The sequence below is a fragment of the Kryptolebias marmoratus genome, linkage group LG21 (assembly GCF_001649575.2).
Source record: "Kryptolebias marmoratus isolate JLee-2015 linkage group LG21, ASM164957v2, whole genome shotgun sequence".
Taxonomy (NCBI): domain Eukaryota; kingdom Metazoa; phylum Chordata; class Actinopteri; order Cyprinodontiformes; family Rivulidae; genus Kryptolebias; species Kryptolebias marmoratus.
The window spans coordinates 12,678,927-12,694,265 of NC_051450.1; the positions used below are offsets into that span (position 1 = coordinate 12,678,927).

The window sequence follows — 15,339 nt, forward strand, 5'->3', positions numbered from 1 at the left end:
ATCTAAGCTGACAGTTTGCTCACGGAGCACAGAAATCAATCTGAATGCTCCTGGAATCTGAGATATTTGACCATAACTCTGCAGGCGTTCCTCAAGTCCGAGTTATTTATTTCTCCCGTTTACATAAGCAGGTTGAAGTGGGTGACAGTTATCTGAAATCTCTTTTGTAATTGATGACCCAGCTTTCCTTGAAGGAATGCATATCGCCCGCTGCCTTTCAATTAAACCAAGATGTTGAGAAATGATAGGGTTATAGCTCTTTTAGTCAAACCTTGAAGTAGTTAACGCCAAAGTTTTAAGCAAAGATGTTCAATTTGTAGCGCTCGGAAGAGGTGTTTTTCTTACAGCATTCTTACAGCAGTGTTGATTAGATACTGACTGATTGGAAACTTTAAAGTCTGGGTGGATTCATGTTTTAAAAAGCTTCAGTTCTGAGAATGAATAAACAAACAGTGTTTCCCAAAGCTGGGGTCAGGATGTCTTGAGATAACCTTGAAAAGTCCAAATAAATTCTTTAAATGATCATGAATCGCCAAGTTTCAGTGTAATTTATTCAATGGGTTATAAACAGTAATTGTCAACAGATACAAATAGTTTTAAATGTATTGAAGCTGTTTGCAAGTTGAGTATATTTCTACCTGCAGTTATTATTTCTGTAATTATCTTTAGATCACAAGTTGTATTGTTGAGATAACCAGGCTAGTTTTATCGTGTCATCTGGAGAAATTAGTCTTTTGTTTCTTGAAATAACGACATGTTCTCTTAAGATACAGTAAAATGAGTGGTTCTTGCTTTGTTTTCTAGAGATAATGAAAGAAATAACTTGAGATAATTTACTAAAATTGTCCTCTCTCTGTGAGAATGTTATGTTGTTTAATTGGCTCGGCCGTCAAACAAGGGTTATTTCTGTTTCATCCAGCAATAGTCATGACTGCAGGTTCCTGTTGCTGTTTTTTTTTGTGGGTTTGAATCTTAAAGGTTTGGAAACCAGTGCTCTGAATAGTGTGATTTTGTAAGATAAAGCTTTAATTTGAAAGTCGTGATGCGACCGTGTTTTGTTATTTAGCCTTGTGACGGAGAGAGGGAGGTTAAACCGGGAGCCTAATGTTCTTTTAATGGCCGGTGTGTCGGTGTGTTGCGAGGAGGACCTGAATGGGAGGTGAGTGTGCTGATTGATAACCCGCACAGCCTCTGCCAGCCTCCGTGACACAGCAGTCGCCTCTCTTTCTGTCAGGTTTACCATCCTGAGCCTCGGCTGACTCAGATATGCGGTGCCGCGCAGTGACTTGGTTATAATGCTTCCTTTGGGGATAGAAAGTTTAGAAAGATAACCTGGAAACACGCTTCTAGCCCTGGCTGCTTGCTTTAGTTTGAGCCTGTTGTTGCATCTGATCAATACTTGCAATCATTCAGTTGTTGTGTGTTTCCTGGCTGAATAATTAAGTTATCTAAGCCGCTCGGGTCAGCAGCAGACTCTGCGCTTGAATAATTATTCTTGTTCACAGCAGGGCTCAGTCTCATGCAGTGGGCCCTGAGCAGTTTTGCAAATTCACCAACATTCTTAGGTGCAAACTTTCACTTCAGAGTCACAGTCTGCACCGGGCCGGGGCGTCGTTGTGACTCTAGCTCAGGAAGTGCACAGACTGAAAGAGACCGCAGGCCCTGCACTATCAGGAAGCGTGGGCCGATTTCCATCAAAGGATAAAACGACATCAAAGGAGACGTGGACACCCTCTGAGAGTGCACGTCCCCTGTGTCGATGGGGAAGGGCAGGGCTGAGAAATGGAGCTAAACTGTCTTAGATCACACCAAGCGGGGTGTTTATCGTAATAAATGCTGCACCGGCTTTGTAGCTGCACAGAAAAGAACATTTTTACCCCCTGCCGTTAAAGGGCAGAAGGCAGCCAATAATGGTTTTGCCTGTGTATGTTAGCCTGAATGTTAGCATGAACCAGATGGACAGATTTGAATAAAACTCTCCTAAAGTAATCCCTGAATGTACATCTACAACTGATTTACTTTTGGAGTTACTCCAATTCAAGATGGCTGCCACAGCTAATCTTCCTTAGCCAGCACAAAAATGGCTATAACTCAGTCAATTTTGCAGATATTGAGCTAAACTTTGGTGTGGTTATGCTGATTGTGCAAGGTCATGCAAAACATTAATTTTGAGATTTAACAAAAGCAGATATAGCCTCGTATTTTCTTAATCTCAGTTTAAAACTCTGGCATGAAAAGTGGAGGTATTTAATTAAAAGAAATACATGCAGATTCATTTGCCTGTTTTTAGGTCTTTTATTTCATTTCTGTAGTTTTGCAGCTTGTTTCTGTCCAATTACCTCCAAGGGGCAGCGTTCACACCTGTCCTTATTTTGCTCCTCGGGCAGAAGCAGCCTGAAGGCTCCCTACAGTTTGTAACACAAAGACAAACCAAAGCATGGGAGTGGAGCATCCGAACCGGAGGAGGGGAAGGAGAAGCATCACTTCGAGGAGTTGTTATCGGAGCTCCAGTTATCAGTTGACTGTGAGAGCACAACACTGTGGTTCACACCGTCATCATCAACTCCCACACTCCCCCCTAGCCCTCCTCCTCCTCCTCCTCCTCCTCCTCCTCATCTCCAGTTATGGAAAGGCTCTCCGGCTGCAGCCACTATGGGCAAACAGCCAGCCTGTTACCACGACCCCCCACCCCACCCCCCACCCCGCTCTCTGATACATGACAGCAGAATCGAGGGAAGTCCAAAATTAAAAGCATTGTTGTCCCTGTAGCTGGTGGCCCCGCAGAGCAAATCGAGTGACAGGCTTATTTCTTTCTGTCGTCTCGAGTGACCTTGGCAGTGGCCTCCAGTCTGCACCCCCCCCCCTGCAGACACACTACTCAGAACAGCGGCCCATGAGCTACAAGGACCGGGACCTGTCAGCAGAACCACAAACACAAAACGTCTGAATTCACCTGACAGGCAGATTGTGACTGGATTTCTAATTCAGTCTCCTCCCATTNCCCCCTATTTCGGTTTGAGCCCCAAAACGTCCTTGTGAATGAATCTGAATTTACTGTAATGTACCATTAGGGTTGCCATGGCGATTGCTGTCGTCTGTGCATGCCAGTTGCCATGCAACTTTTTTTTTTCCCCTCTCTAGTTGAAGAATAAGGCAACATTTTGGAAAGTGCATCTTGGACTGTTTTCATTTTTGGTTATTGAAAGGTTGAAATGAATAATTGTTCCCTGTATTTTTGCCTAATTTCATACAGTTTTAGTTACATTCACATTGCAGTGCTTGGTCTGCATTTGGCCACAGACACACACACTAGTCCTTCCTTTTCACTTTTTGCATGAAGCTTTTGCGGCATTTAAAAGTGTTCATGCAGTCCCTTACCTTTAATCGTTAAATATATATGTGAACACTATTTTATAATCCTTTGCACCTCTGTTAGTTTTGCATCACGGTGTTGCTTACATAAAATATTGTGGTTATTTGCTAACACAAATAGCAGCAGCAGCAGCTAGCTTTAGCACTCAGGGACACCAGAATATAATGTTTCTGCTGGAATATCTGTGTAAAGTGAAACTGAAAGAGGTGTAAAAAAATTTATAGCATAATGTTTCCATGGACTACAGTAAAAAAATTACGATCTGAGTTGTTTTGGGATGAAACAAACCCACTTTAGATTTGATTTAGTCCTAACTTTGATATTAAATATTGCAGTTAAATCAATTATTTTTAAAGGGAAGCACAAGTGAAGAAATTAAATATAAACTTGGAAATGTGCTCTTTATGAATCACATAATTATTACTCAAAACAACAAAACGTTGCTGAAATTAGAGAAATTAGTCGTTTTCTTTTTCTATCTTTGTTCCCTTTTTCAGTGGTCTTCACAGCGAGTCATCCTCCTCCATCCCTCAGAAGACAGAGGTAGCTCTGTCTTCTGCGTCCTCTGTCCTCACTCCAACTACCTCCATGCCCCCCCCCCCATTACACAGAGGGCTGTTATCACGGTTCAGAGCCATTTGAGTTGCATATTTGTAGTATAGTTATCTCTTGATATTCTTTAATTACCTAACAAATATAATTTAAGAGAAATAAAGGTGCACACAATGATTACTGACTTCACAGATCTAAGTGTCAGAGCACTGAAGACTTTCACTACAGCCAAAGTGTTCTGACAGCTGTCAGCTATTTTACACAGCTTTACTGAATTTAATATCAGCTCTGTGTTTGATAAGGTGAATATAATGTGACTTAACGTTGCTCAGACTGAAATTGACAGACCATTATAGCTTACGATGACTACAGCGGGTCCAATCAGCTCTAAAAACAATCAGAACAAACTAAAGAGAAACGCGCCACACTGCGTTCTAGTAATCCACTTTGATTATGAAAATACGAGTGGATTAAAACCTGACATTTTTGTTTCAAAGACTTTTGGTAGACCTTTAATTAAAAGGTTATTATTTTTTTACCCCTAGCAGAAGAGACAAACTAGGAGAGTTTATTGAAGGATGCAGAGCAAAGGTTTGCAACACTGTGTGTCCAGAATAGAAAAAATGCTGGTCCGGCTGAGATAAAGTGATGAATGGAGGTTTAGGGTTGCGTGAGGCAATCTGAATCAGATGTCTAGGGCTTGACATAAAAATCCTGCTGCTTGTGTGGGTCATGTCAGTTCAGCAGTAGGTCCCACAGCCTGGCTTCGAACAGATTATGTTCAGACTACCAAACGTATGCAGATTTAATGGGTCCAGAACACGTTCGAACATGGAGGGAAGACATCTTCGATGCATTTCGAGGATGTTCACACCTCTATTTAAATGTATCCTAATGTAATCCGATTGCTCAAGATGGAATTAGATTACAAGTGTGAACAGCCAACTTAACAAAAGATGCTGATTGTTACATCGCTAGTCTTTGTGTTGGCAACGTAAGAGTTTGTGATGCTTTATGGTCTTAACTGGTTTATATAATAGCTGCCTTATCATGGTTCTGTGACTCATATTGACTTTTAAAAGTCACCATCTATTGTCTTTTATAATTATGCTTTATATTGTAGTTTAAACTATTAGAAAAATTTTGTTTCTCAGTTGCTTTCAAATGATGTAGGGATTTATAATTGTTTAACCCATAATTCATTTTTATGTTTGCTAAACTGTAATTCCAATGCAGCAACCTTAATGTGAAGAGTTAAAAATTGAACCAAAACACAATATAAATCAGAAAACATACCTCAGTAACAGATTTCGGCGTTCGTGATTTATTGCTTTATGTTCTGATTTGGAAAATGTAATTTTGTTTTGTTTGTGTTCTCTTGCGTTGTCAAATGCAGTTGTGGTTTTTATTTTGTTTTGGCTGTTCTTCCTTACTGAATATTAGTTTCAGCTGTTAGCAAATAACCTGTGCTTGCCGTCGCATTAATTTCTAGACATATTTGAAGCCATTAAAAGGTTGCCACATTGTCGGTTTCTAAACAGGGTGACTCAGTGGCGTGTTGCGTCTTTGTTGCATTTACGAGACGAAGTGCCTTCTGAAAAGATCAGTACATGGAGCTTTTGTTGTTCACCCTCACACGTCTCCCACTGAAAAGACAAGCCTGTCTGCAACTGAAGTTCTTGTCCTAGAGAGAGAGACATTCACAGCAGATTATTCACACACGTAGAATAAGAGACGCTCAGGTCAGAGCGTGTATCATCATATATATTTGTTATAAGTGCTTGTTTGCAGCCATCGGTGCTTCCTGATAAAAATGCAGTGGTTGGCTCGGAGCGTTCGCCGCCCAACCTTTGACGGTTCTGATTTGAGGCCATTTGACTCCACAGTTCTCCTTTTTTAAATGAAACTTTTCACAAGTCGTCTTATCTGATGTGAGACTTGTTTTTTCTGTGTCTGTTCTGCTAAAACCTGTCCAGATATGATCACAGGGCGTCATATTTGACTTTGATGTCCGAGCGCAAAGTTTCATCTTTTATGTCTTTTTTTTTTTTTTTTCGGTTAGAGAACCATGAGCACTGTGGAGGAGGAGCCGGATCACATGATACCATGAAGACAAGACTCCAGGTCCTGCGCTGCCAGCTGCTGAGTGAGTAAAGGCCAGGGGTTGGGGGACTGGTTGGGGGTGGGGTCCAACACTGACCAGGCTTCTTAGGCAATTATAAAGATGGCCAGGTAGTATACTCGTTCATATAAGAGGGAAAACACTGTTAGTTTAGACTTTAGCATGAGGTCTACCTATCATCCATTCAGTTTTTAAATACTCTGTTTCTACAGCAGTACATATATTCAATTAAACATTGTTTAAGTAGTTTAAATGTGCTACGAGTCAAATTTGTGAGTAAAGCAATGATTGACTTTAGGAACTAGTTTTCTCATAGTTGTGATTCTCTCCATATGGGATTTCATTAAGCCTAAGGTAATTTCATATATTCAAGCCTGGCTTCTTACTGCTGAAATACTTAACTAAAAAAAGAGTGCTGCAGGCAGGATGCCTGCAAAGACTGGTACAAAGACACAAAATCCAAAGGAAATAATGAATATAATAGTGGTGGTAACAAAAGGCTGGAATGACAAGAATCTGAGAGGGGGGGGGGGAAAACTAAAAGACAGGAAGCAAAACAAGCAGGATGAACAAAGGAAAACAGTTTCAGAATTAGGAGAAAATACGCTCATTAGGGTGTCGGATGACAGAACGCTCCAAACAGAAATAAACCCCCTGACGAATGGCATTTATAAAGATTTCTTGACAGTAATATAGAAAGCAAAAAATTCCTCCTTTGCCATTTACCAGGATTGCATGTCCAGCGCCGGCGATGACACCGCTGCCCTTTGTGAAAAGGTCACAAACTTGTGAATTTAAAGAGAAGCAGTTTTAGTTCTCCAGTTTAGGTTTTTATTTTTCAGAATGCATTCGGGCCACTGAAACCTTTTATTCCTTAAGTCTCTTAACCTTCCTCAATTGTGACAAAAAAGTAAGGCATGTTGACGAAATGATGGTCACAATAAAACCTGGTTCTCGTGGTTAACGCTTTTGCGTCACTTCATGCTGTTGCCTTTTAAGAGCGACCTGACGCGCCGATGTGATTTATTGCAAAGAGCCATCTGGGAAATCCTTCCCTTTGGAAAAGGAAGTGTAATTTTAAAAGTACTCAGCAGGTGATTGGATGAATGTTCTGCTGCAAGTAAACCAGACAGATGAAATACTCCAAGTGGAACCAAAGCATAACTTACGCACCGCAAACACTGCCATAGAGGACGCTAAAATGTCTGAACGCTTCTTGTTTTAGTCAAAATGGCTTTTCTTGTGATTGTGATGTCAAGAATCAAGCTGCCTTTATTGTAGTTTATTGATTGAGGTCAGAAATACTTTTGACATTTAGACATCTATGAGCAAAATAAAGTTCTCTTGAATTTCTATATATATACTTTGGGAACTTTATCGTCTGCCACTGAAGGCAAAGGCAGAAAGATAATTACCTGTGTCTGTGTTTGTGCACGCATGTGTTTGAGTGTTAGCCCTTTAGTTAATAATAAAAAAAGTCATAATAGTCAGGCTTCATGTGAACACTTTTTGTGTTTCTGGTGACTCATAAAAAGCACCTCCAGGGCCCTGCGGTTTGTAGACTTTGTATACGATGCGTTCACTCCTACATCCTCTCACTGCTTGTCAGGTCTGTGCCGCTTTTAAAATTCACGAGCGTCGAGGACGAGGCGCGCGAAACCTCTGGCAGGCTACCAGCGAAGAATGTCACATGAATATGGAACATGGAGGTCAGACCGAGAGCCGCCACGCTCCAGGACGGTGAGCTGGACGGGCTGACGGTATCTGGTATTCACCGCCGAACAAGTCCTCGGGGCAGAAGAGCCGCGGGCTGTCTCTGACAAATCTGCCTCAATCCCTCCGAGACAATAAACCCGGACAGCTGTGAGCTGAGAGCTTTAAGCTGCTGCAGAGGTGAAGCGAAGTCACGCTGCAGAAGTTCCATCTGAAAACAGAAAGTCTGAGTTAAAACTGTGGATTAGCTTTATATGAAGTTAATATTACAGCCATATTGGTTTTCCAACTAAATCTTCACTTTGAAACCATAATTCTCGTTTTCTTCCAGCTGAAAGTCCATCTTTGGCCCAGGTTTCTCAGGCACATCACCATTCATTAGGTTTTTCTTTTTAGATTACCTGGAGCTGAAAGGCCCACCTGAGACCTCTGTTTCTGTGCAGAGTAGAGACATTTTTCTCCCACTGGTGGCTCACCTGTAGGGGGACTATGTGACTGCACATCCTCAGGCTGCAGATGGGACTGCAACATGATTGTGTATCATGTCTTGTGTCAGTGGGGTACATTTCTGCAATTTGTCCACCTGTCTTTTGCATTACGTCTCTTCTAACTGAGTTTAACCGTGTCGGTACATCTGGAAAAATCAAAGAAACCTTCACGTGTGACAAACACGCAGTTGCTTTCAAACGTCTCCCGTTCACAGGGGTTTTATTTCAGCTCTTTAAATATTAAAAATAACTTGAATTGTTTCAGTAAAGATGGAAGGCTTAAGAAATCCTGAGAGAGTTTTTGGTCTCTTTAATGTTTCCATTACCAAATTCTTCATAAGCAGGGAGTCCTATCCAAGTGTAACTGCAGCCCAGATTCCAGACAACTTCCTGTTTAATGTTTGTCCTTCCTGCCAGAGCCATTGCTGCTGTGACGGCAGCGAAATCGCTCCCCGAGTAAACACCGCCAGGACTCTTTGTTGATCTTGTTTTTGCATTCTGATTCCCAGATAAACACGTTCAAAGCTGCTGTAACCTGACAAACAGTTCCTAAAGCATTCTAACAGGAAGCCAATTATCCTGTTCCAGAAATGTTGCCTCTTATCTCCGGGCTTACATCTGTAGAGCGTCCCCCTCCCGCTCCGCCTTTCTGTCACCACGCCCATCCCAGCCCACTTCAGCGGTCCCAGATGTCCACAGGATGTGCCCCAAGCTTTCCGTGTCCACCCACGGGACAGACAATCTACCCAGAGTGGGACACACCCAGGAGGTGTTTGTGCCTCTGTCAAGATGACAATGTGCAGTCTTTCCACCAAGATGAACTCAAGAAGCTTCTATTTCTGTACTTGAACTTGACTGAAATACAGCTGACCTTATTGCAATCAAACCTAATTATTAAAAAAAAAAAAAGTATTTTAGATGTAAGTTAAAAGGCTCTGTCACCTGAAGTTATAATTCAGATCTTTTGAGAGTTCTGTAGAAAGGTTATGAATAGTTAATATCTTACCTGTTGTGGATATATGTTTAAATGACCTTAACTAACAACTCGTCCAGTGGTGTCTAATCCTGGTCCTGGAGGGCCACTGTCTTTTCTGTTTTAGCAGCAAAGCAGAGAAACAACTAAAACATGCAGGATGGAGGCCCTCCAGGACCAGGATTGGACACCACTGGTCTAGTCCAAGCTGGGCAAAGACCAAATTGCTGCCACCTTAAAATAATTTCAGTCTCAGAAATGTGACTTGTGGCGGCAGCAGTTGTCTTAAGTGTTGTCTTAAGATGACAGCAACCCACTTTGGGTTTTTGTCCCACTAAGACCAGCCATTAGCTCATCATTTAAGTCAGTATTAATAGCTATTTCTCCAAACTAAGGTCATTTAGAGAGCTCTCCTCAATAGGTAATAGGTTTTTCTTTTCCAACCAGGCTTCAAAAGAGCTGAACTATCACTTAAGGACTGACTGGAGAATACTATATTACTGAGTCATTAGGTAATGATTAGTTTATGAATATCTGTAAATTATTCCAACAGGCCGATTAATCATACTCGGCCTGTGACTGGGCCCTGATCATTCTGAACCAGCTGATGAAAAGCACAAAACTTGAAACGCCTCATTCATCACTTCAGCAATAATTACCAAAGGAATTATACATAACATCATGTTATTGCCAAGTTCTGTCTCTTCACTTCACCGGTTATTATTACTGAGTGTCACTTCAAATGAAGGGTGCCTCATAGTGAATCATCACTGAGTACTTAATCAGTACTTCATCATTACTTGTTCAATAGACTCCTAATTGCATAAAGAAACAAACGGGTGGGAGACAGGCTGAAGAAGCTGGCAAATGATTATCAAGACTAACAACAAGGCATAAAGGTGGGCACATGGAAAGAAGAGGAGCAAACGTAGCAGGAATAGGAGGTGAAACATGACTCATTAGGATGCTTTCAATGCTATTGTAGCAGCTTAGTGTTTAAAAAACGTGATTCAGATTGTAAAGGGTCATTTGAAGTGAGCCGAGGCCACCAGCCTGCTGTTCAGATCTAATAATCCAATCTTTAGAGCACTTTGCCGACATGTCTCCAGTCAGCCTACTGATAAAAGGTTTTGTCTGCTTCAAGCTGACGGATCTGATCTGTTTCTGCTTGTCAGAGCTTTAACTTAAAGGCTCCGACTACCTTCGACAAAGCTCTGCATTTAACGTCCATGACTACTTTGGTTTAGGCCTGTCAGCCGTCCGTTCCTCAAAAGTGTGGTAGGGATTTATTTTTTTGTATCAAAGCGGCACACACAGGTGCTGGTACGATGTGATATTGACTCGTTGATATTCTGATGAGCTCTGTAGATAAAGTCGTCTCCTCTGGTCCCAGAGGATTTGTAGGGTCTCCCACAGAGGTTTTTTTTTTTTTGAAATTGAGGAGTGGTTATGATCTGCATAAATGAGGCTAAATGCGGTCCGGGGAGAGTTGGCTGAGCGCTGACAAGGACATCTTTAATTACCGCCTGTAGTTCAGTGCCCCGCGCCTCTAAACCAGCAGGTCTGCATGTATTTTCCATGAGATTATGAAACATTACTGACGTTCAGTAATTTAGTTGTTTCGCATTTACATCTAATCCTGTAGTTATTAACATTATTCAGAGGAAACAGCAGCTGAAGTACTGATATGGGGTTTATATCTTCCTCAAGGGGAAATAGACTAAAATGATAATGCATTTTGGTGTAATTTAAGGTTTCTGTAACATACAAAAAATATGTTTTTTCAGCGTCTTAAAAGTAGGAGTGTTACTGGTTATGTTTTTAGAGGAAGAATTTATAGTAATCATTTTCTTGTTTGTGTTTTTATAGAATTATGCTAACAAAGGCGCAATTATCATCAAAAGTATTTCTTCCCTGGATATTATCGTCGCTGTAAGAGCTCATTTAACAGTAAATACATCAGTGTTTAGAAACTAGAAAGTCTTTCCTTTGGTTATGAACCTAAGAGAAATAAGTAATAAATAAACAAGTATGCAGCTGTTCAAGTTCAGTGTGATCCTGTGCTATTTTATATCCAAATAAAGCTACCTGTAAATGCACAAAATAACATTCATAGTTATGTGTCTTGTGCTGTATTTTAAAATGATACGAGTACAGTAAAAGAAATGTGCATTTCTACTTCATTTAATTCTGTTTACTGTAACACTTTTTTTTCTCAGGCTAATGTCTGACTGTGGACTAAAACCTAAACAATATCTTCACTTCAATCTTGTATTCTATTTATTTATTGTACCAAATAGTGAAATATGCTGGTGTAGATTCTCAGTCATCCAGGCCATGGTAAATTCAAAAAAAGTTAAAAAACAAAAACAACTGGACTTCCATTCTGTAGCTGAAGACGTTTCGCTTCTCATCCGAGGAGCTTTCTCAATTCAGAAATAGAGTGAGTCAGACAAACAAGGATTCTAACGAGCCTCCATTGTTAGGAGAGTGAGAACAATTTGCAAGCAATCCAGCTTACATCACATCTCAGCTTTAAAAGCTCAACTCCACACTCTCTATTTCTGAATTGAGAAAGCTTCTCGGATGAGAAGCGAAACGTCTTCAGCTACAGAATAGAAGTCCAGTTGTTTTTGTTTTTTAACTTTTTTTGAATTTACCAAATAGTGAATATCAGTTTAGGGTTTTTCCTCTCTGACGTGCCACCTTGGCCACATTCTCTCTCTGGATCTATATTTTGCTTCCTCCACCTACAGTAATGTTTTATTCTGCCATGCTGCTGAGTGGGGATGACAGAGCAGTAGCAGTGCAGAATCAAAGATGAACCGTCACCACCGCATTGATGGATGAGTTTCCAGCTCCTATTTTTGGCTTCGTGAAGAGCCTTCGGTTTGAACTGAGCCACTGCTGGTTGCTCACTGATGATGCGGCACAACCAGCTCCAAAAACTCGCTTTATAGACAGATTTTTTGGAATGCACGGTAGAGCTGCATACAGCATGGGGTGACCCTTGGAAAAAGAGATGAATATGCCAGCCTCCTCGGCGAGTTGCCGCCCCTCAGGATTGAACGTGCTGCCGGGAAAGTGCATAAGCACTGATAGCCTGCATACTCCACACAAAGAGCCTAAGCATGATTGATGAAGCTGGAAGGTTCATGATTCACTGCACCTGAACAATACTGTTGCTCAGAAAATTTTACCATAGCTTGAAAGTGGAAACCAAACGTAAGACAGAAATTCGTCATTAAGAGTAAATATGTTTGCTACCATTCCAGCAGTGTCAGTTTGGATGGAGTGACCACCCGTCTGGCCCATGACATTGAGTCTAATGGTGAGTGATTGGTGGGACAAAGCCTTTTCCTTGGATCAGTGCACAGGATCCTGCTTTACACCATGATTTATTGATGTCCCACAGAGCATCAATGGAGGACTCCGATGAATGTCAACGGCTTCCCGTGCATTCAAAATAATCTAATTCAGCAGGTTTCTTGCATAAATTGCCCCCCGTGCTCCATTCATCTTCCGAGTGCACAATGCAAAACAAGTTGAAGCCATTAGTCACATAAATGAGGGCGTAATCTCACAGTAATTTCACTTGGACATTGTTTATTTCTTTGATGTTAGTGTATGCTATTCTTAGATGTGGCCCGGGGATGGACTTGCGACCTGTCCAAGGTGTACCCCGCCGCTCATACAATGAATGCTGGAGATAGACACCAGCTGCCCTGCGACCTGGAAGGGAAGAGCGGCTAAAGAAAATGGATGGATATTCCTAGATGATCAGCTGTGTAATAGAGATAGCAGGGGGACAGGTTGGTCGGTGTATGATAACGGCTGCCTTCCCATAAAGCATGTTTAGGAAGGACAAAGAGGGAGCCTCGGCTCAATGTCACCATTGAAATTTGCTTGTTTGTCCATGTGCAAAGATTCATGCTCTTTGCTCGCTTGTTTGCTCCACCACTGAAGATGGTCCATGTCAAACTAAAAGCAGCCAACATACATGCTCGGGAAGGTAATTCTGCTTTAAAAGATCAGTTCAGATGACAAGAGTAAATGTTTTAAAGTATGCTTTAACACCTTTTTCTCCTCGAATGTCCCTTTTGTGTTCCTCTGCCTGAGCCAACCTGTTTCTGCTTTTGTCCAAGCTTGATGAAACACCTACACCACTCTCACTGTTACCACACCTCTGGCCTCCCTTTGGCACATTTCCCACCCCATCCGACCTCACCGTTTTCCCCCTTTTCTTATCCATTTTTCTCATATTTTTCACAGTCCTTCAGTTCAATAATGGATGTTCATGAAGCTCGGGTTACTTCTTGGGTCTTTTCAGTCATCTCTCTTGTTAATCCTGTCCTTGTGTTGCATCATTTTGGACACCATACAACAAACTAGAGCATGGCCGTTTAAGTAATCATTAGTTTCTAGGCAAAGATTTGTACTTCAAAACAGTTGGATGGAAACACTATCTGTTGTCTGCGACAGGATCTACTAACGCATGTAACAAACTAAAACACTCAAAAATGTGTCTAAAATGCAAACTCTGTAGAGCTAAATGTATGTGAGTTGCAGTTCTTTTGTATTAACTGCAAGTTATAGAGTACAAGAGGCCATGACGTTGGTCCAAAATAAGGTTCTGATAGTAATGGAAAGTTGTTTGATTTGCATTGAGTCTCACTTGCGTCAGATTATTGTGCAGCAGTGTTTACCTGCTCAGGCTGTGATCAGCACTGACAGGAACACAACGCCCGAATCGTTTGCTTACATGAGCTGTATGGAAGCAAAATAACGATTTAAATATCCATTTTAAAATACAGTACATTCATCCTTAGTAGTCGGCTTTGTGTTTGCACAACACTGGTTCACAGCTTTTTAGCTATGTGTCATTTTGTGCTTTATTTTTGTGAAAACTTTAAAAACCTTAAAACGATCAGGTAGGACTAAACTGAAAATGTTTTGAAAAGCAGCTCATACCTTACTAACATTTTGATGTCCAGGGAAGAGTATCGCTTAAGACCTCTTTACAAAAATGACAAGAAATGGAAGAAAACTTAAAGAAATGAAGGCTGGCTCAGTCTTTTGAAGCATACGGCAGTAGGTGCTTCTGTAAAGAACTATTTACCTCTGTTTATTTTAGTCTAGTTTTAGTTCTCACTAGACTAACATGTGCTTTTGATTAATTCTGCACAGTATTTTGTTCTTGATGTTTTCAGTGGTTTAAGGCAGTGGTTCCCTAAAGCTGGGGTCAGGACTCCTCTGTGGGTCATAAAACATCAAATGATGATCTCTGGAAATCAAATTGAATGTAAACGAATTGCTAATGGAATATTTCCACCATAATTATTACAAAGAATAAACACAAGAATTTAAGAAACGTATTATAGCTGTTTGTATTGTCATTATGCTCTTGTTTAATTGGGTTATTTGCTAAATTTGTGAATTAAAATTGCAACGTTTAGGGGTCACCAGCTTCTGCAGCTGTTATTTTGTTAAAAGTTTGGGAACCACTGGTTTAAGGAGCTAAAACAATAACTTGTTAACATCTTTATGAGCTTACAGTCATTTATCTTCTACATTTTTAATGTGAGTGAATAATAATCTTATAATCTTGTAATCTTTCTTTTATTAAAGTGGTTGCATCCTTCTGAAGTAAAACCTTCTAATCAAAACTAACACAGCCTCCTGTACAATACTAATAGGCTCGATTTCTCACTTTGCATTCAGGTCTTGTGGATATTTTGAGCGGTCAATTGTCAGCACCGGCTAGCTTTAAAATCAGCTTCTCCCCTTTAACATTTTAGATACGATCTTTAATAAAATATGATTCCACTAAATGAATATTATTCTGCATTCAGGCTGAAGATCAGAGTTAAAACTCATGATTTATGCAGAGCTTTTGATCACCAAGGACAAATCAGAATATTGAAAGCATTTTCGGCTGATCAGATCTAACGTAACTTTGTATGTGGAAGGAGCTGGTTTAGGTTTTCTTTCTGTCTTTACTGTCCCGTTTGTGAGAGCCAGGGTTTGGAAGTGATTATGACTCAAACTTGGCTACATTTTACAAACCTCCTTTAACGTCCGATTTATGTAAGCATCACTTTGTCGTACTTGTTCATGT

The 15,339-nt window shown here is 40.7% G+C and overlaps 1 protein-coding gene across 2 annotated transcripts in view; it reads left to right on the forward strand.

Moving 5' to 3' along the window:
* The window catches only part of tmem108 (transmembrane protein 108), a 47,652-nt gene that overhangs the window by 21,913 nt on the left and 10,400 nt on the right, over positions 1-15,339 (forward strand). For both annotated transcript variants that reach the window (XM_037973249.1, XM_017406290.3), the window contains one exon: positions 5,988-6,071. In XM_037973249.1, the coding sequence (XP_037829177.1) occupies positions 5,988-6,071 (84 nt within the window). The remainder of the gene's footprint in view (positions 1-5,987; positions 6,072-15,339) is intronic.